Source organism: Mastigoproctus giganteus, chromosome 9, assembly GCF_048544385.1.
Source record: "Mastigoproctus giganteus isolate SK-2022 chromosome 9, ASM4854438v1, whole genome shotgun sequence".
Classification (NCBI taxonomy): Eukaryota; Metazoa; Arthropoda; class Arachnida; order Uropygi; family Thelyphonidae; genus Mastigoproctus; species Mastigoproctus giganteus.
This window is the reverse complement of record NC_143583.1, coordinates 109,415,148-109,438,407: the sequence shown is the minus strand read 5'-3', so window position 1 is coordinate 109,438,407 and position 23,260 is coordinate 109,415,148. Positions and strand designations below refer to the sequence as shown.

Below are 23,260 nucleotides of genomic sequence, written 5' to 3'. Positions count from 1 at the left end.
TAATGATCAGAATTATACTGACAATCAAGCTTGCTCCGGGACAACCAATGAAACAGGTATAGGGGCTTAGGTAAAATGGAAAGTGATGTTAGTCCCTTTTTTCCAAATATTGGATGAATGCATGGTGATTGATTTTTTCCATCTTTATTATTATTATAATTAGCCATATGGTCAGTGGTGGATTTAGCACTTGAGAGGCCCCAGGTGCAATTCAATTTTGAGGCCCCCCCCCTCTAAAGTGTGCATTCTATGCGCACGTTTTCACTATAGCACGCACTCTAGATTTGGTGTTGCGGTTTTAATCATTTTGGTTGCACAAAATTCTTTCATACATATTTTAACTAATGTTTAAATGAAAAAATGACACAACTACCATCCCTCCCAAATCTAACATTAATACATAAAATCTAGCATTAATGATAATATGTATTCTACGTCAAATTCATTTATTTCACATAGATATTTCTATAATATGTAGGGATATTCGCATAAGAGTTTACTAACTTCTCATATTAAATTATAGTTTTATTCAGTAACGGTAATAAAGATGAGTGTAAAAATTTAAAATGAAACAATTTTACTTTTTTTTTTGAGACCTGAGATTTGAGGCCCCCTTGATTTAAGAGGCCCCAGGCGCACGTCTCGTGCGCCTGTGCGGAAATCCGCCACTGCATATGGTGCAAGGAAGCCTGAGGCTTTTGCTGCATCAGCCCAAAAAAAAAAAAAATTCTGAGTTACCTCTGAGAGAGACAGAGAGAGAGAGAGACTAAATATAAACATACACAAACTTGGCTGACTATTTCTCACCACTCAAGTGGAGTCAAAAGGATATATGAAACCTAAGGATAAAAAAGATTCACTTAAACTGATATACAGGAAATATAAGAAAAAGAGTGCAACAAAAAATTCGCATAACATGACACTGCATCAAAAACGTTACCACCAATTTCACAAATACTGCCAATAACATAACTATCTGCTTCCTCAATCACACAACTTTGTTGATTTTAGGTTCTGCAATAAAAAAAAGATGCTACTGAAACTGTGTGGGATAGTATTTGAAGTGTTATACATTAAGTACAGAAATTTTTAATACTGTATGACTACCCTTACATACTGAGGCCATGAAATTTCAAATCCCCCTTGCACACATTTAAAATTTTCTATTAAACTAAGAAGGAATTTCACATTTTCTAATTCTGTTGGGGTGACATATAACTCAATACAAGAAAATACACTGCCCAGAACATGAAATGTGATAAAGGCAGACTTAGCCTTTGAACTGAGTGAGTGTTATGTTAGATTAGTACAAAAGACACTGATCTGTGCTTGAAACACAGGTAGAAAATATGGAATTTGAGAGTGATGTCATTCTACTAAATAGCATTAGCATTAGTAGAGGCATTTGATGCAAGAAAGCAAGCTTATGCAGCATCAGCCAAAAAAAAAAAAAAAAAAAAAAAACCACTTCCACTTCACCCCTCTGTTCGTTCAAAATACCTGTCCAGCTGAGCCTTAAACTTATTTAGGCTATCAACTTCCACGACAAGGGATGGAAGTCTGTTCCACCAACCAACCATCCGCTGGCTAAAGGCAAATTTCCGCACATCTATCCTACATCTGTCTTTCCTCAATTTGAATTTATGCCCTCTCAGGTGATTATTCTGAGCGAGAGGAAGAATCCCATCAGCATTGAGCATGCTCAAGCCATTCAAGGCTTTATACACCTCTATCAGATCACCTCGCTGCTGCCTAGTCTCCAGACCCTGTAATTTGCAAAACTTAAGCCTTTCTTCGTAAGAGCACCCCTTTGTTCCATTCACTAATCTTGTTGCCGTTCTCTGTACTCGTTCCAGCATCTCTACATCCTTCTTGAAATGAGGCCTCCAGACCTGTATACAGTACTCTAGGTGTGGTCTGACCATTGCCTTATACAAGGGAATAATCACCTCCTTATCCCTCCTAGAAAAATTCCTATATATCATTGACAATACACCATGAGCTACTCTTGCAGCCCGTCTGCACTGCTCGGAGAACTTCATATCTGCCTGCACAACCACCCCCAGGTCCCTTTCATTCTCTACCACTGTCAGTGTAGTACCACAGAGTTGATATGTTGCTCTGGGGTTGCTGTTTCCCATGTGTAGTACTTTACATTTGTCAATGTTAAACTTCATTTGCCACCTCTCAGCCCATCTGCTCAACCTTTCCAGATCCTGTTGCAGCAGCATAGTGTCAGTAGTGTCCTTGACAACCCTGCCTACCTTTGTATCGTCTGCAAACTTTGACATTAAGCTTGATATACCATCATCAGTATCATTTATGAATACAGAAAACAGTAATGGACCCAACACTGAGCCCTGAGGGACTCCACTAATAACATTAGTCCACGACGAGCAGTGTCCATTGATTACCACTCTCTGTCTTCTCCCCCTCAGCCACCCCTTTATCCACAGCCTCAATTTGCCTCCAATGTCACACTGCTCCAATTTGTGCAGCAGTCTTCCATGTGCAACATTATCAAAAGCCTTTCTAAGATCCAAGTATATAATGTCAAAGTTATTCCCTGCATCCAGTTCCTTTGTGACTGCGTCATAGTATCCAATCAAATTGGTCAGGCAAAATATTCCTGAATTAATTAACATCCTTTCTCTAATGGGATTTTAATACATAATTACATAATCATAATTTAATACATATTTTTAAATTAGCTAGAAGACAATGTGTGTACTATTATATTCTTAGTAGTAATACTTTTTATATTGTTTGACATTTATTATTTAATATAGGTGCTTCAGGCAAGCTGACATTTTGCATACTGTTCATTACAAAACATTTTGAAAAGTGTGTAATAGACAAAGCATTTGAATTCCTTGGTTTACCTTAGAGCTTACTGTCCCAAACGGTCTCGATTGCTTGTGCAATTGAATTGTGCTATGTTTTCAATAAATTGCATCTTTTAACAGGTAACTAATAATTTTTTTAACAATGAGAATAGTTTAGTTTCTTTCAATAAAATTTCCTTATAGTTATGATGCTTTGAAAGAGTAAATTTCATCAGTAATTTAATTTCATGATTATATTCACAAGGTTAGATACTCTCAAGAAAAAAGTAATTTCTTATAATAAAACTTGTTCAGTTAAGAACTAATGAAATATATTTCTTTCATAGTTGAATATATATATTTTTCTTTGTTCCTTCCACTACTGTCGGGCTGGTTTAAGGGATGAGTCAATGTGACATTGGCTTTCTGATTGATTCATTTTTAGACAGTGTGATCCAGTCATTGAAACAAGTATCATTAAATAAGTAACAAATTTGATTTGATCTTATAGTATAATGATCAATTCTAATATGGATAATATGGATTAGAAATTCTGCATACAGATGATCAGAAAGTCATCTCCATCATTGATGGAGATGACTACAAAGAATTAAAATATTTACAAAACCATTTTGAAGGTGGTTATCCTTACTGAAAATCAATCTTGAAATTCATGTGCTCAAACAGTTTGATGCCATTGGCAAATCATTTCGTGGTACCTGAAATTATTGTAACATTGCCAGAATCAGTGTATAATGCTGAAGGGAGCCTTTTTAAAGATGAAGTTAATTAAAACTCACTTCTCAAGATTGTTTGGATGAATTGGAAAGCTTATAAGCTGAGCATGCAGTCTCCAAAGATTTAAATGTTTTAGACTTGGATGAAATGATCCAAGATATGCAGCTGTTAAGGCCCGAAAGTTAATCTTGTAGGTTGGATGGATTGGCAACCTTATAAGCTGAACATGAAGTTTCCGAAAAAAGGATAGTTGCAGGAGATATGTGTAACAATTTGCTTTCAGCCAGAGAGTGATTGCTTGGGGAGGCAAATTTTTGTTGGGTGTTGTGGAAGTGGGTAGTTGTAATAAATTTAAGGAAGAATTAGGCAGATTATTATATGGGTAGAAAGAAGAGTAAGTGTAGTTTTTTTTTTTGTTTTTTTTTTGGCTGATGCTGTATAAGCTTGTTTCCTTGCATCATTGACACTACTACTAATACTGGAAGAAAATGCATTGTCATACTATGATATCCATATGTTATTCCTGCTGCCTAATACAATAAATAAATAAATAAATGTATGTTATTCCTGCTTATTTGAACATTTTCAGTTGATTGGATTTTATGATCACTGTTAACTACTTAAGTTGATAGAATCCAATTAATTTTTGACTAATGAGTACAGATTTATATGATACTAATCCTTTATGCCCTTACCTTTTTTACGGGGGTTTGTTTTTGGTTTTAACGGTCTACTAGTAGTGCAACTAGGCGCCTCCGTAGCCAGGTGGGAAGGAGCAGCAGTGCATAGCACACGCTTCTTGATTAGACCGGGGTTCGAGCCCGTCGCCACCAAATACGGATGATGCGGAAAGGTCAGGGAATGACCACCGCATATTCACGGAGCAATATGGCCTTAGTTGCTAATGCTCCTAAAAACCATTCAACAGTAGTGCAACTGGATTTTATTTTGTACCTTGCCTTGCATAATGCTGTTAGTTTTCTGGTGTAGTTTAGACCTACCAGCATCTTAGGCCACATTGAATCAGTGTGACATATGTGTTCACAGCCTGATTTACATGTTTTATGGGCTGAAAAACCTGGAATAATATTGGGGGGGGAGAGAGAAATCATCTACTTTTCCTCTCTCTCTCTCTCTCTCTCTCTCTCTCTCTCTCTCTCTGCATGTGACTTACTAACTGCAGCCTTGACTGAGAGGTCTTTAAGAATTCTTCCAGTCTTTGGTGTGATTTGAACAAACACAGACCTTTTTGAAATAAGTGACAAGTGGTGAAACCATTGTATGGTTATGGAGGACCCATTTATTGCTAACTACAGATAAACTATGGGAATGATCAAACTCAATGCTTTGCAATGATGTTTCTTTATTATGCTTTTTACCTGTGTTGTTCCTGTATAAGTTTTCTTAAAAATATTCATTTAGTGGCATGGTGTACAGGTATATCAAGAACTAGAAGTTGGTGAAATAATGAGTACTGAAACCTGCTTGGAGTGTAATCTGCCTTCAATTTCTTAAAGAATTACAGATTACCCTCAGGGCGCCTCCGTAGCCAGGTGGGCAGGAGCAGCATTGCGTAACACATGCTTCTTGATTAGACCGGGGTTCGAGCCCGTGACCACCAAATATGGAGGATGCGGAAAGGTCAGGGAATGACCACCAAATATCCTCGGAGCAATATGGCCTTAGTTGCTAATGCTCCTAAAAACCAAATAACAACAACAACAATTATCCTCAGAGATTTCGTGATACGTCCTCTACCACTTCTTCATTGAACTCTTGTAATGCTGTCCTTATGACACCATCAGCCTCGTGTACTTGATATGTGGGACTGATATATATATATATATATATATATATATATAATGAGATAAATATATATATCTACTGAGCACTAACTTTATATTCTTCATTCATAATACTGTTCACTTCTTTCCAACTAATTTTTTCTGCACTCTGGGCTATTAGTTTATATGAGGGCAGGAGTGTCTCTTTCTGTCCTAATTTTGTGTACTGTTAGTTAAACTGCTATACCACACACACACACACACACACACACACACACACACACACACACACACACACACACACACACACACACACACACACACACACACACACACACACACACACTCTCTGTCTCTCTCTCTCTCTCTCTCTCTCTCTCCCCAGTTAGTCAAAAAGTGTTCAGTCTGGGAGAGTCAAAATGTTGGGAACACCCCAACGTAAATGGGAAACTGACTAATTTTAGCAGAGTATCAGTTCTAGATTAAGAACAAAATAGAGATGATTATTTAATAAATCATTTTAGATTCAGGAATTATTGCACTCAAATTGAACAGATTAAGCATCATGTTTGGGATGAACCAAACAAGATTAGTCAAGGCGGCCTAGATCCACGGGATGTAAGAACTTAATATGTTCTTGCATCCAGATTAATAAGGGGAATTTAAATAAAATTTAGGATGAGTAGAAGTTATAAAATCCAAAATTAATGTTTTGCTTTCAGTTTTGCGAGGTATACTGTTGAAGTGAAAGCAGAACATGATATCATCAGGATAATAATTGAACAGTTTGAGCTAGGATGGTATTGTGATGCCACTGAAACTCAAGTGTTAGTTTTAAATTTAATGAGTTGATAATAGTTGGGATAAGCTGGTTAAGTGCTGATCAAGTCTGAAGGAGTTGATAAAAGTCGGCTGATTTATAAAAATGGTATAACCTTATTTATCTCTTTATGACATGCTCACCCATGTAAAGCATCTGTTTTAATGATATTACTACTTTAATACATAATACAAAAATTAAGAAGAAATAATGAACTAAAATGACCAAAAATAAATTCCAAAAAAGCTGAAGTGCATCTCGATGTTTGTGATTGTTTATACACTTAAAAAGAGTTAGTGTTGAGAACTGAAATGGGAACTTGCAGCTTGAAGCAGTCATCTGCTGGCATGGGAGCATGACGAGAGCAAAGAGGAGAATTTTAGGGAATGTCTGGAAAACTATATTGGGAAGCTGTGTTCATATTGCTAATATGATTTCTTTCTGTAAACTACTTGTGTTGCAAAGTAATTTGATTCATAGTCCATGTATTTGAAAAGCCTACTTGTAGTCTTGTTTTTTAATAGATTTGGTTTGGTTTTGTTTTTTTTTTAGGAGCATTAGCAACTAAGGCCATAATGCTCCGGGATATGCGGTGGTCATTCCCTGACCTTTCCGCATCCTCCGTATTTGGTGGTGACAGGTTTGAACCCCGGTCTAATCAAGAAGCGTGTGCTACGCACTGCTGCTCCTTCCCACCTGGCTGTTTTTTAATAGAGGAATGTTATGAGACTGAGAAACCTTTATGACCAAAGTTTCATGGACTCTAAGTTATAGGCAGAAGGAAGTTTAAGGATTATGCTCGCTTTGTCCACCTTCAGGGTTGTGTTTCTTAAGGTCAGTGTATGCCCTTAACTCAGTTGCTCCATAATTGGTAGTGAAACTATAGTGGTGATAGCATGCTCTCTTAACTAGTGATTTTGCTACTGTTTCTGCAGATATTCATCTTGGAAATCAATACAATGTATATTATAATATAATTTTTTGTATGTTTTAATTAGTAGTGCAGTTAGAACCATTAAGCAAATATTAATAATATGAAATAACTAATACATAGTGCAAAAAAGCATAATTTATAGATAATGAAACAACAAATGAAGTGTCTGTAAATGTGTCAAGTATCTTATATTATGAAGCTGATCATCACTTTACCCAGTCTCACACCACAGGTAAACAGTGCTGTTCTCTAAGGTAAAGTGTATTGCTATTTATTTATAATACAGGACATTATTCAAATGGACAAACCATTTCAGGGATTATTGTCTTTTCATCAGTCAGTAACCAGTGTAGGACATGACAATTGACTGAAGATATATTTCAACAATATGAGAGATGTTAAAAGATCTTGATATTCAAACTCGAAATAATTTTGAACTAATATGTTTCAGGATTTGCAAGTTTGATAATTTCCAAAGATGTTTTAGAAGTGTATATGGAGAATGAGGAGGTTGTCTGTATCAGTGGCATTAAAGGCTGTGGAAATATGTTCTTAGACTAGATCAAGCTGATTATTATTGAAATATTTTTTGTAGAAGGTTGCTAATGACCTTTAGATTAATCAGTGTACCTTTCCAATCCACAGTGAAGTGCATTGTGCTGGTAGAAAAAAAAGATGCGACATAAGATTGAAAGAAACATTTCCTGGAGAAGTTTAATCCTCTAACTGGGTTAAACCCTGTAACTAAACTTCTCCAAAAAATAGAATACATGGCTAAGGTAAAGAAAGCCAACACAAGAACCAAGGGTAACTTCGGAAACTTTATCGGGCAAACTCGTTTCCTGCTACTGCAGTTTCTCCCTGCATTCTCAGTAAACAGATGGTGCGTGTTATCGGTAGTGGCAGTAGAAGTCAGTAACGATGTATTGATGTATTTGGATCAGCATTTATTTGGAAAAATGTTCAACAATTAGGTTAATCAGGTTAACTGTAAAAATTAACATAAAATAATTGAATTTAAAAGTTATAATATAAACTCCTCTCTGGAAGTCTTTATATGATTGGTAGTGGCTAAGTAAAGCCACTACCAATTTATATATGTTATGTGCAGTGAAGTGTTCTATTTTTTCAGCAAAGTTATCTCTAGTTTGTGTGTTTCAAAATGCATTTCTGTTATCAATTTATACGTGACATGAGAAATAATAAAAGAATTTTTTTATAGGGCATGAATTTATTGTTTTCTTGCTAATGGGATGGATGACTGCAATAGCCTTTTCTTCTCGTTGGTTATTTCATGATATCTGGAGAAGTGATAAAATCCAGTTTTCATTTATCCGTGACAAAATAATATACACCCAAGCTATGTTTTCTTCAGTTTCTTGTAAGCTCAAGAATGATTCTCTTAGCATTTTTCAAGAAGGAGTGAAGGCTGTGCTACCAGAAAGGATTATTCCCCAATTTCTTAAAGTTGAAGGAAACATTCTTACTGTAAGGTCAAAAAAATATCATCTTAATAATAATGTGTATGTTGTAGGATTTGGAAAAGCAGTATTCAAAATGGCACAGGCTGTTGGAAATATTCTGAAAGATCATATTGCTGATGGAGTAGTTTCCATTCCTTCTGGAACTTTAAAAATGGAATGTGGTAAACAAATGTACGTAAGTACTTTTGCTGATTTTAAGAATACATGATTACCATATATTACTGAATGAGTAAGAGTTCATATGAGAGTTGTATTTAAAAAAAAAAAAAAAAACCTTGAAGTTTCTTCAAATGTGTCTTGGGCAAGCAAGAAATACTTACTCAAAATAGACTAATAATGGTATGAATAAATATTACAGAGGGTTGGTTAGAAACTGTCCTGCCAAATGTTTGGAGCATATTTGAAGGATTAACAATAAAGATATTCTTATAAATATTGGTCTAAAAACATCTTTTTTCTGAGTTACATTCTTGAAAATTTCTTGGTTTATCAATGCAATTTCTTCTTGTTTATGACTTATTCATTCTGGTTAGGTAAAGATTTCAGTATCCAAAATGTGTTACTGATCATCACATCAAGTGCAAAATAGTACTAAACAATTATGTACTGATCAGTCATCAGAGCAGTTAGTAGTGTTACTGTGTGTGTGTATTCAAAGTGGTTTGACTTATTTTTCTATTTAACAAGTTACAGGACTGTTGGCTCAGAACTTATTACTTTGTGTATTTAGCATGCTACTGAAGATTTACAATAGTTGCAGTGTTTGTGGGTATCACTTGTGTATTTGTGTGAAGCATGCACCTGAACTGAAGGAGAGCATTTTGAGGCACTTAAATTTTTTGTGTGATTTTTAATCAACTTTTTAATTAAAATGAAAATAAAGAAATGTAATTATTATAGATGGACATCCTTATTAAAGCCAGAACATCCTCCCCTCCTTCTCCAGTGAAAAGGAATCAAGCTATGAAATATAAAAGATATATAATGAATAAATGTATATACAGTATTTAGCAAGTGATAAACAGATTAATAATAAATAAATAAAAGATTGCTAAATAGCTCTTTATACGACCAGCCAAATTTGAGATGTTGTAACTCAGCATGAAGATATTTTCAGATTTACATTTATAAGAATATATTCTTTATTTTTGATCTTATCCTCCAATAGGCTCTTCAAGTTTAGCTGAAAAGATATAACACATTCTGTATAGTTTGTTACTAATTAATATGTATAGTTTGCTACAGAACATACTATGAGAGACCCTCATTGACAGTATAGTGGATTCATCACTTGTAATTCATTTGGGGAGGTCTGGATTTAAATATTGCTGGTGACTGGAGGAATTCTTAAAGGCCTCCTCAGTTGTGGCAGTTGTCAACCAATCTCAGGTAGCGGAGTAAGGCCCCCCCCATTGATTTTATTTGATCAATGGTTTTCAGCTTATATAAACATGCAAATTGGCCCATGAATATAGGCTGACTAGCCAATTTGTAAAATTTACTCAGTGCACAGTATTCTCCTTAGGAAATTTTGCCAGCTGGATGGAATTATGAAGTAGCTGGGTGGGGAAGTTTATTACTTTGCAATATTATAAAATTTCCTGTTATATATAAATGTGACAAGCGATCCAGAGCAAAAATTAATTGCATAATTTAGTATTATATGCTCCTGTTGCATTGATCTCGATTGCATAGTATGTTCGAATTAATATTGATCGAGATCAGTGAGCAATACCATACGGTACCCCGAGAATCCCTTAAATTTTAGCTAGATGGTCAGTTAAATTCACCGGGCAGTGCACCCATTCGATAGGTCTTGGGGAGAACATTCGTGCGTATCACCTACTCTAGGCACAGTGCACTTGTTTATATGATACTATAAACAAGTGCACTATATTTATTGTAAATTATGCCTGTATAAGTGATGTGCTAAGGAATTCTAAATGGCCAACTAACAGGCTGATTGTTTAAATTTCAAAAGTGATTCAAATAAAAATTCAACAAAAAATATATAAAAGCTATTTTAATCATATAATGCAAAACATATTTTTCAGTCCCCTGTATCATATTTTACTTCTACTTCTTTCTCCTGCCTGTGAACCAGTGATGGTATTTCTTGGGAGATGAACCCTTTTGACTGGTATTAGTCATTAATGCCCTTCTTTCTTGATCACATCTGATTAGAAGTGATCTACTCCATGGCTTTATTTCTGTGGCCAGAAAATATGAAAATTATTCAATGTAAAGTCTGTTTTACAGTAGAACATTATCCCTTTTCTAATTCTTGATTTTAATATTTTCTTTGTTTTTAATGGTTTGTATGGATTTCCAGAAACATTGTGACAGTTTCATTTTTATTGATAGCTTTCTTGAAGAAGTTTATTTCAACTATTAACCACCCTTTGCTTTAGCCAATGGGTGGTTGATGGCTAGAACAAACTTCCGTCTGATGTTATGGGAGTGGATAGCCTGAATAAATTCAAGGAAGAACTAGATGAACCATTGGAGGGGATGGGTAAGTGAAATGGGAAGGTTTTTTTTGGCTGATGCTATATAAGCTTGCTTTCTTGCATCATTTGCCACTACTAATGCTAAATATTTGAGAAATGATGCACTTTATAATTTTATTATTTATTCAGACGCTATATTGAATAATAAGACCCTAGCCAAATTAAAATATTTTATATTGCTTGATTTTCATGTTTTCTTTCTGTTCACATCCACCTTTTTTATATACGTATTTCTGCTCTGCATCAGAAAACAATGCTTAACAGCTGCATTTTTGTTATCACTTCAGCTCAGCTGAGTCCAAAAGTGAATACAATAAATGGAATTAACTGTAATCCTTTTTTGTTGTGAACTAAAATTCCTCTTTTATATTAATTTCATAAATAATAGTGAGAAGTGTATTAAAACATCTGATGATACTTTCAGCCTTTTTAAATTATTCTTGAAAATATTGAAATAATTGAAAGTAACATTAAGGTTGCAATGAAATTTTATAAGATATTTTGAAAAAATTTCAATAAATACACAAAGCACAATTTAGCAGCACTATGATCCAGTGTGATCTATCACAGAACATGGTGTGCACAGTACAGAGGTGGCAATGGATTTATGCAATGACTAACAACAGGATGATAAACACTGAGAATTACTGTACTTCTATGAGCATTGACTTTGTGAATTGACATCTGTAATTTCCTTTACTCTTTCAAACCAGGTCTAACACATGCTGCAACTAGTCAGCATTCATCGACTGTGCAACTCTAATCTCACAGAACCAACTTTTTCTCTTTCTTGTATATCAGCTATATACTTCTGTTCTTTGGAACAACCTTCCTTCATATGTATTTTCCAAAAATTATAATGTACAGAAATTCAAGTCTAATACCAATTTTTATATTACACATATGGTTAGCAATGTGGTTGTAGAATTTGATAAGGTCTTCACTGTAGTTCCACACTACACAAACATTATCTGTGAATCTTAACTAACATTTTGGAGCTGTGGGTGTTGAAGCTAATACTATTGAAACTATCATGTATGCATCTGCTGTTTGGGTTTAGTTTTAAACACAGAATTGGTTTCCAAATAATAAATCTGCTTGGCCTAGGGTTGCCGCCTTGTGAATTGCTAATCTGGGAAATTTCTTTCAGTGCTGTTGGATTCGGGAAACTTTTTTTTTTTTTTATGTTGAAAAACATTTGCTCCAATCAAAAATCTTAATAATTTAATTGAAATTTGATTAAGTTTATCTCTTATTTTATGTGATATGGTAGTACTGTTGGCCATGATTTTAATTTAATCAAAAAAGGTTGTAGAAAAATTCTTTGATATGCTTACCACCTCACTTGTTCATTGCACGGTTGGCTTAATGTGATTGGATCTAGTTAAAATCCAGTTGTTCTAGACAACTTCTCATGGATTAAAAACCAGCATGAAAATTATTAGACTCCTTTTTATTTATAATTAAATAAAAAAATAAAATTAACGTAATTTGCATTGAACATATTGCTTATAGATTAAGAAAATTAATTTAAATTAGTGTTGATCAAAATCCAAGATTTCTTTTTAAATTTGAAATTATATTTCGAATTTCTTCTTGCAGCAGCTAAGATTTCTTATTTTGTAAGCAAAAAAAGCATGGAACTCCTTGCAAGAAATATTCAAATTTGTGCCACTTGAATTTCAGCCTTGACCTGATCTATACTTAGCCTCTTTTGATCATTAGATTGTAGTTCATTTGTGATACCGAAAATTCACAAGCTGTATTGGGAACTGGAAATGAGAGCACAAAGGATGCAATTTTTTACAGTTCTTTACCAACTCCATCATTAACTTTAGAAAAGAAATTAACCCATCTTAAGTCTACCCTTTTGGTATTGGCCACAACAACTTCATGGAGACCATGAAATGCACAGAAGTATTCATATTGTTTATCTTCATCAAATGCTAATTTTAGTATACCCTCAATTTAATGGACCCTGATATAACGGATTTCAGATTTAATGGACCAGACAAATAATAATACAGTAATATACATATTAATCTTGACCATATTATTTTTTTTAGGTTATACAAAACTTCGGTGTTATTAAAAATTAATAATAATTACCTATTTCCATTATTGTTTTGATAATTACCTACTTTTATTTATTTAGGCGCATCCGTAGCCAGGTGGGAAGGAGCAGCAGTGCGTAGCACACGCTTCTTGATTAGACCAGGGTTCGAGCCCATCACCACCAAATACGGAGCATGCGGAAAGGTCAGGGAATGACCACCACACTGAGCAATATGGCCTTAGTTGCTAATGCTCCAAATAACAACAACTTTTATTTATATAATCAAGTTCAGGAAGTTGTAGTCAGGAAAATGGTTTTTATTCTTTCTGAAAATGTGTTCAAATAACTGTTTTCTCAGATTACAGATAAGAGCAGGCGGTGATTTGCGAGCTGAACATGACTCGGGACACAAAACTATAGGTCTACTGACACGCTTTATTTCGGTCTCAGTCTACCTCAAGCTACCGTGCGGTTAGGTTGTATACAGAGTGTTTCTGTGATTTCTGAATTGTGACTTTATTTATTAAATAATTTTGCAATCCTTACAATTTAAAATGGCATCAAGTGATAGAGGAGTTAAAAGAAAGCATGTGAACTTAATTGTGGCACAGAAATTAGAGCTAATTGAGAAATTAGAACAAGGCATCTCAGTAGCATGTGTTTGTGAAATTTACGGTGTAAAAAAACACCGTTTCTGATATCCGTAAATCAAAGGCCAAATTGCAACATTTTATATTTACAACATTTTATTTATGTTGTACAGTACTATATATTGTATTAAACCTTTCTTTTTACATTAAGAAAAATAAAAAATGTCCCCCCCCCCCAGGTTACATTTGATTTAATGGACTTTCGGCATTAATGGACACCCCTTTTCCCCTATTAGTCTGTTAAATCGAGGTTTTACTGTTATATCCAAGATTTCTGAGTTCATCTCATAATTTCCTTTTTCACCGATAATATATTCATGATAATATATTTCCATTTTTTAAGGTAAGTTAGGCATCTTTGGAAAAAATATTTGATTTTTACAGTAAATTGCAATCTATCCACATCTTTAAGCAATTCAACATAACTTGTGTTTTCTACCTATAAAATCCATCCTTTTTCCTGTCTTCAGTCTTCATGGATTCCTACCATCACTGCATGCAAATCTGTACAGGTAACATGTTCACTTTCCAAAATTTTAACACCATACTCAAAAATTTTTAAATATGAATATTTGTTGTTTGTTATTTGGTTTTTAGGAGCATTAGCAACTAAGGCCATATTGCTCCGGGGATATGCAGTGGTCATTCCCTGACCTTTCCGCATCCTCCATATTTGGTGGTGACAAAATATGAATAACAAAGTGGTGCAGGTGTATTCTTTCTTCAAATAACTTCCATATTATTTTGGGGTATTCATCTCAGATTACAGATAAGAGCAGGCAGTGATTTGCAAGCTTCACCTTCCTCCAAGAAATACTCTCTTAAAAGCCTCCCAGTTTGAGAGCATGCTTTGAATAGCCATAACAGATATAACCATCTTGTTGGCATCGTAAAATTCACATATATTTAAAATTAGTGAACTGGCAGAATGATTTTAATTTTTTTGTACACTTAGAAAAAGTAGAAAATACACTATATATTTTCATTACTAACAACTACATCAAAAGGAAGCACTTTAATGCATATTTAACACAATGCACTTTAATGCATATTTAACAAAAATACAAACTGGAATGATCTATATTGAAATGATGTATATTGAAACAGGACATTATCTTTACTTACAGAAGCAGCTTATACTTAACTTACTTAAATAAATATCACCTTAAACTTCTTTCAACCAGAAGACAAACCCAGGTACTTAAATTGATGGTGCCTCCATAGCCAGGTGGGCAGGAGCAGCAGTGCGTAGCACATTCTTCTTGATTAGACTGGGGTTCGAGCCCATGACCACCAAATACGGAGGATGCGGAAAGGCAGGGAATGACCACCGCATATCCCCGGAGCAATATGGTCTTAGTTGCTAATGCTCCAAATAACAAACAAACTTAAATTGATATATAGAATAATCAATAGCACTCGTATTAATCTCAGTTTATTATCTTGTATAGCAATTAATATTCCATAGTATCATACATGCAAACATACTTTATTAGAAATAAATATCAGAACAGAATATGGAAGACTTTCCCCATTGACCTACTTGCTTTTCACTAATTAATCATTATGATCCCAATACCTTTTACAGCTCGAACTCATTTCAAAATCAGGTAAAAGCCACCATATTCAATCTGGAAACTAAAAAGCTTCATTGCACAAACATAATTGTTTAAAAACAAATATTTTTATACTTAATTTTATTAGATTTTAGCTCATTTCCTTTCCATATTATTCTAAATAACATATTTAGAATAATATGGAAAGGAAATATACTATGTGTCTCATTATGTAGCACAATGTTCTTATTTATTTTTGTATTATTGTTTTATTTTTAATCTGAATTGTAATTATTAGTTATTATTGAATATTGTCTTTTGTATATTGTAAATATGACATTACACATTGTAATTGGATGAATCCTGTTATGTGTAAATAAAATAAAAATAAAATGCATAAATTCCTACTATGTTTTATTCAATATCTTTATAAGTATGTTTTTACTTTATTTCAGGAATGATACTTCATTTGCAGTTTTTAATGCTATTAAATATATGGAAGGTGCTAGAAACAATATCCCTGATATAGCTTCAGAGTGTGCAGCAAGAAAGATAATGGATACAGTTTCTGACCTGAAGGACACCGATCTCTTACTTGTGCTTATTTCAGGTGGGGACCATAATTTATTTATTTATTATTATTTTTAAGTCACTTAATAAATTTTACTTTTACAAGACTGATGCATTTGTTCTTTTCATTTGATAGTATGCTATTCATCTTTCAAACAGTATTCACTGTTTGAAAAAAAATACATGTATCATACATGCATTCACAAATACATGTATGAGTACTGCATATAGGTCTGGAGGCCTCATTTTAGGAAGGATGTAGATCTGCTGAAGTGGGTACAGAGAAGGGCAATAAGATTTATGAGAGAAATAAAGGGATGCCCTTACCAAGAAAGCTTCAATTTTGCAAATTGCAGCTTCTGGAGGCTAGGCATCTGCAAGGTGATCTGCTTAAGGCTTTGAATGGAATAAGCAAGCTCAGTGCTGATAGAATTCTTCCTCTTGTTCAAACTATGCACATGAAGGCGCATAAATTCAAATTGAGAAAGGATGCTTGCAGAAGTTTATCAAGTGGAAATGTGCTGTACACCAATGGAAAGAGTGAAAGGAGTGAAGGTGGAGTTGGCTTTTTGGTCCATAAATATATAAAAAACAACATTTTGGAATTCAAAAGTACATCACCAAGGGTGTCAAGACTACTCAGGATTTCTAAGAGGTACAAGCTAAAGGTTATAATGATTTATGCACCAACATCGAGCCACGATGATGAAGAGTTGAAGAAATGTATACCGAAATTGAGTCTTCTAGATGAGCAGAAAACCCACTACACTCTAATTATGAGGGACTTCAATGCTAAGGTTGGAAAGAGACAAAACAGCGCAGAAAGGAGAACTATAAGAAATTTTGGAATTGGTGAAAGACGTGGAATTTACCGAATCTTGAGGAATGTCGGTAATGAACACTTTTTCCTAGAAAAGGGTGAACGGAAAGTGGACATGGAAGAGCCCAAATGGATTAACAACTAATGAAATCGACTTCATCATCACTAACAGAAGATATATCGTGAATGATGTTACCATCCTGAACAAGGTAAATGTTGGAAGTGATCACAGAATGGTAAGATGCACACGCGATATAGATGTAAGAAAAGAAAGGAAAAAACTGACTCGAGTAAATAATAAGAAGGTCTTTGAGATAACAGAAGAGGAAAAAAAGCAGTATGTACTGGAACTTATGAACAAGTTTGAGCTTCTTCAGACTGTTCAGGACCAAGATATCGACCAGGACTACTACAACTTTCTGAAAGTGAGAAAGCCCAAGAAATCTATAGGTAAAAAGAAATCAAAAGAAGAAAAAATTAGTAAAGAATCACTTGTCATGATGAACTGAAGACGACAAATGAAGAGCAAGATAAACACTGACAAGGATAAAATTGAGTATACTAAGTTATGCAAAGCCATTAGAAAGAGACTCAGAGAGGACATAACAAGATTTAACACAAGAAAAGTAGAACAAGCATTAAGGGAAAACAAAGGACTTAAATCAGCAGCCATGAGCAGTAATACAGAAAGACAAATGATACTGAAATTGAAGAATAGTGAAATAGTGATGGTGTACTTATAAATAGCAGAGAAGGCATCATTCAAACAGCAGAGGACTACTATAGAGAATTATACAAGGAGCGAGAGAATGATATCAGCAGTGGGGAGGATGGATCACAAATTAGTAACACATACAACATACTTGATATCCTTCCTGATTGAGGTAGAACATGCTTTGAAGAAAATGAAGAAACAGAAAGCTCCGGGGGAGATGAAGTTACTGTACAGTTGTTAAAATTGGCAGGATGAGACATGACACAGAAACTGGAAAGATTCTTCACAAAATGTATCAGAAAAGGAGTGACACCTATGGAGTGGAATAATGCAATCCTAGTTTTGCTGCATAAGAAAGGAGATAAATCAGAAATTGGAAATTATAGACCAATTATCTTGTTATCCCACATCTACAATTGTTCACAAGGGTTATTACTAACAGATTAGAAAGAATATTTGATGAGAATCAACCGAAAGAGCAAGCTGGCTTTAGGACAGGATTCTCAACTATGGATCACTTTCATGTAATGTCATAACTAATGGAGAAAGCAAATGAATATAAAACACCATTATGCCTGGCATTTGTGGATTATGAAAAGGCATTTGACTCCATACAGCACAAGGCAATGTTTCAGGCACTTGAAAGACAAGGCATAGATACCCCATATATCATGATTTTGAAGAAAATATATGAGAAGACTACCTCCTTTATTAGACTAGACAAAGACAGTAGCAAATTTGAAATTGAGAAAAGAGTTTGACAAGGAGACACAATATCTTCAAAGTTGTTTACTGCTGCCCTTGAGGAAGCTTTCAGAAGATTAGACTGGTCGCAGAAAGGAGTCAATGTGGATGGAGAGTACCAAAATCATTTATGATTTGCAGATGACATTATGCTCATAAGCCATAATCCCAAAGAATTAGAGGAAAATCTTAATCAGTTATGTGGAGTTAGTAAGGATTTCAGACTAAAGATGAATATGGCTAAAACAAATATAATAATGAACAAGTATGCCAGAGAAAGGGATATAATCATTGAAGGAGCAGTAATTGAAAAGGTGGGTTCATATACTTATCTTGGGACAAAGTCATTAGCTGTAATAATGATAAATGGCTGAAAGTCGAGAAGAATAAATTTTGGATTGGTAGCATTCAGGAAAAATAGTCACATACTGAGGACAATATCCCAATTTGTCTGAAACTTAAAATAACAAACCAATGTATACTCCCATCCATGACTTATGGAAGTGAAACTTTGGCATTCACCAAAAGAATGGAAGAGAAGCTGAGAACTACAAAACGAAGAATGGAATGAATTATATTAGGAATCAGACTGTTAGATAAGAAGAGAAACACATGGATTAGGCAGCAAACTCAAGTAAAGGACATTCTTATTAGCATTAGCATTAATAGAGGCATACAATGCAAGAAAGCAAGCTTATGCAGCATCAGCCAAAAAAAAAAAACCCTTCCCATTTCATCCCTCCATTCGTTCCAAATGCCTGTTCAGCTCATCCTTAAATTTATTTAGGCTATTAGCTTCCACAACAAAAGATGGAAGCCTGTTCCACCAATCAACTACCTGCTGGCTAAAGGCAAATTTCAGCACATCTATTTTACCACTACCTTTCCTCGATTTGAAACTGTGTCCCCTCAGGTTCTTAAGCCGAGCAGCAGCTATTTGCTTATGTTTACAGGAAATGCTCAAATCGACACTGTGTGCCTGAATACAAGCCTGATAATGCCTCATCATAGACCTCATCCACTCAAACGTACCAGATGTCTGTTGGATTTGCTGTTCTGGTGCTGATGGGTCTACCACAATCTGAAACTCATTTTCTAAATGAACAGTTTCCGCATGGTATTCATGTATTCTCTGAAAGGTCTTCTTATTTGGCACATGACAATTAGGGAAGTTTTCTGCATATAAGCATCTTGCCTCAGTTGCATTGCATCTATCAAGTCCATACACGAGATAAATGTCTGTCATCTCTTGATTTGAATAAGCCTCTATTATTACAGAATGTACACCTCAACTGCCCAGGGAGTACATTCATGCATCGCTAAGGTGTACATTCTTATTTGTTTTGGTGATTGACAGCATATTTTTTTTTGACTGAATGTAAACATTTTGAGGGCCAGTCTTTTAGTCTTCCGTTCTAGTTTGTACCAGAACTTTCCTGAGATGCTTGTTTTCCAAGCTCTTAATCTGCATTTTCATAGTCTCTCCTTACATGGATATCTGTATACTAGTTTATTCAAGTCTTTCAAAGCCATAACCACCGATGCAAGTGAAGCACCGATGGAAGTGAAATATCTGTTGTGTTTTACCTCCAGTTAAAGATTAATAGTTGGGTTTTTTAACTTGTAGCTGTGAAAGTAGCAAACCCAGTTTGCTCACAGTTATGTATAGAAAGAGGCTATGCTTAGCATTTACTTTTGTGTACTTGGAGCAGTACAATGATTTTTTATAGCTGTTGTAGCCAGAGGCTTTTTCCCTGAATTTAATTATGAACGGACTTCTGTCTTTTGTTGTGGAAGTTAATAACTTAAATAAATTTAAGGCTGAACTAGGCAAACATTTGGAGTGATCGGATGAGTGAAATGGAAAGGATTTTTTTTTTTTTTTTTTGCTGATGTGTATAAGCTTGCTTTCTTGCATCATATGCTTCAACTAATGCTAATGCTAAAACTAATGTCTACCTCACTTACTGCACCATCATGCATATTTTGGATATATTTCATCACTGAGTTGTTCATGTTTTCACAATGCTTACCTGCTTGCCAGTGAGATCCTAGAAAGGATCGAAACCCATGTCTGGGTAGTGGCATGTTTAAATAAGTAGTAGTATACTTCTCCATTTGAGGAATGCTTTTTATTTAGGGTAGTAATGGCACATCAGGGTAGTATGTGGTGAAGTGCTTCCGTAATATTAAATCGATGCACCGTGTATCAAACCTGTGTATATGTGCTTAAGTTTTAATTTTCATACACCTAACAATTTTTTTAACTTGAAAATGGAAGTGATTAATAGTTTAATTTTTATGTTTTATAATCTTTTTTTACTTCATTGTACATATTAAATGTTTGTTTTGTTGTAAAAAAAGCAATTTTTAAATTAAAAATTTTCATTAAAAATAGAAAATTACATTTATATTTCATAACCATTGCAATCCATTAATAAAAGGTCTGTCAATGGCAGGCAAAAGCAAAATTCTAAAAACCTTTTTTCAGAAAAAAAATAGGGCTTGTCAGATTAGGTGTCATTGTAACCAGTGCTAGGTTAAATAACTTTATTGATCCCCCATGTAGATGTCTATTCTTAAAACTTTGCAACCCATAAAATTGATCTCTCTCTCTCTCTCTCTCTCTCTCTCTCTCTCATGATGTCCTTCCTGACTCCACTAGGCAAAATTTCTGTATATCATAGGTAAAACCCCATGGCAGCCTGCACTGTGGGATTACTCAAATGTAAAATTTTTCATTTTGAAATACAGGCTGGCCTCGATTAACACGATTAATTCGTCCTGCGAGCGCATCGCGCAAAATGGAAACGCGTTAATCAAATATAATAATCAATAGGAAAAATTATAATTAGTCCTTGACCTTCTGGAATGTCCATAAAGAATTTTAAAAATACTTTTTAAATAACTTTTTAACTGTATACAATGTAAAAGATAATGAAAATAATTATAGAATTAAATGTTTATTGCATAAAACAGTGGTTCCCAAACTGTGCGCCGCGGAATATTTTAAATTTTCGAGGGAAACACAGCGATACTCAACATCTGTTGGACACTGCGCGAAATACTAGCTCGAGGTAGTTCACAGTTTCAGCATTTCTTATTAAGTTGTTTGGATGGAACTGTTAGGTATTTCTTTTGGTCTGGGTGTGCCTTGAAAAAATTACTGAAACACTAAGGGTGCCGTGAACCGAGAAAGTTTGGGAACCTCTGACATAAAATACACAATGAAGAAATGACTGTTGCGGAAATATTTGAACAGTGTTGACTTTCCCTTTTCACCAATCAATTTCTGATAGCCGACAACAATCTTCTCTGGCCCCTGGCGAAATAAATATCACAGAGAACCTCAAACCTTTTGTTTGAGGTTCTATGCGATACAAAAGATTTCATATAATTCTTTTACTGTTATCTCCTCTGCAGTAACATTTTCATGTGGCTCATTTAAAAATTTGAATTTTTATGCAAGTGTGCATTGACTTTATTAGCAGGAGACAAACAAATAACATGTCTTCTTCCATTAGTTGATGGAACACACCGAGGCGGGCAGCAGGCAAATGTTTGTTTATTGCCCGTACCACTCGCAGTAAGCTTAACGCGCGATTCAAATCTTTTTCAACTATCGCATAAAAAAAAAGATTACATTAACTGGAAATTTGCATTGTGTAAAGTGAAAAGTGGTATAATTTTTTCAAATAGTGTTAACTGAAAATCGCGTTAATCGAACTCTCGTTATGCAAGGCCTGGCTGTATTGCACTTTACATGCCCTTTGTTAGACAAACTAAATAATTTATCTAGATCTTGTTGAAGCAGCATACTTTGCTTGCCATCATATACCACAGCTCCAAACTTTTATATCATTGGCAAACTTTTTAACATCAAACTTGTTATGCCTTCAACATGTTTGTGTTAACAGATATCAGAACCAACAAAGGATCCATTGCTGATATCAGGATCTTAAGTGGGATCTCTTTGAGACCTTACTTGGGACTCTTGTTCACTTGGAGCAATAGCTGTATACAACTAAACTTTATCTTCTACCATTTACACAATATTTTAGCCACTGTAGTACCTTACTTGCTGGTAGCATGTTGTTTCAATTAATACAAAAGTTGTTCACTTGGGATGATTTCAGAAGCTGTACTGAAGATGCCTTTAAGAATTCCTTTTAATTTCTCATATGATTTGAACTCTTATCTTTCCAGTTGAGTGGAAAAAAGAGGCAGACCCACTAGACTGTCACAGAGGACTATGAAGAGGCAGACACACTAGACTGTCACAGAGGACTACTTGAGACTACATGATGGCTGCAATCCATACATCATGATTGTTTTGCCTTTAGTTTAACTATTCAGATTATTATAAACACGTAGCTTATTCTTTCTAAGTTTTTATACATTTATTTTAGGTGGTGGATCAGCATTGCTTCCAGCTCCAATTCCTCCATTGACAATAGATGAAAAGAATAATATTATAAGGTTGTTAACTGAGAATGGGGCCACTATACAGGAGCTCAACTGTATTAGGAAGAGTCTATCTCTAGTCAAAGGTGGTGGGTTGGCAAAACTTGCATGGCCTGCACAAGTAAGTTCACTTGATAAAGGTAATTTTAAATTAAAGTTGGTTAATGTATTGCATAACAAGAGCATTTTTTCTAAAGGTTTAACAGATTTAATAGCCGGTATGATTCTTAAAAGCAGATATTAGCATTAGTAGAGGCATATGATGCAAGAAAGCAAGCTTATGCAGCATTAGCCAGGAAAAAAACAAAACAAAAAGCTTCCACTTCACCCCTCTGTTCATTCGAAATACCTATCCAGCTGAGCCTTAAATTTATTTAGGCTATCAACTTCCACGACAAGGGATGGAAGTCTGTTCCACCAACCAACCACCCGCTGACTAAAGGCAAATTTCCGCACATCTATCCTACATCTGTCTTTCCTCAATTTGAATTTATGCCCTCTCAGGTGATTATTCTGAGCAAGAGGCAGAATCCCATCAGCATTGAGCATGCTCAAACCATTCAAGGCTTTATACACCTCTATCAGATCAC

The 23,260-nt window shown here is 34.7% G+C and overlaps 1 protein-coding gene across 1 annotated transcript in view; it reads left to right on the top strand.

Annotated features, from left to right (window-relative positions):
• Nucleotides 1-23,260, top strand: part of LOC150080631 (glycerate kinase) — a 55,538-nt gene that overhangs the window by 1,246 nt on the left and 31,032 nt on the right. Inside the window, exons 2-5 of the mRNA XM_090380763.1 lie at nucleotides 2,790-2,966; nucleotides 8,324-8,756; nucleotides 15,813-15,967; nucleotides 22,616-22,791. Of these exons, the coding sequence (XP_090236889.1) occupies nucleotides 8,350-8,756; nucleotides 15,813-15,967; nucleotides 22,616-22,791 (738 nt within the window). The 5' untranslated portion in view covers nucleotides 2,790-2,966; nucleotides 8,324-8,349. The remainder of the gene's footprint in view (nucleotides 1-2,789; nucleotides 2,967-8,323; nucleotides 8,757-15,812; nucleotides 15,968-22,615; nucleotides 22,792-23,260) is intronic.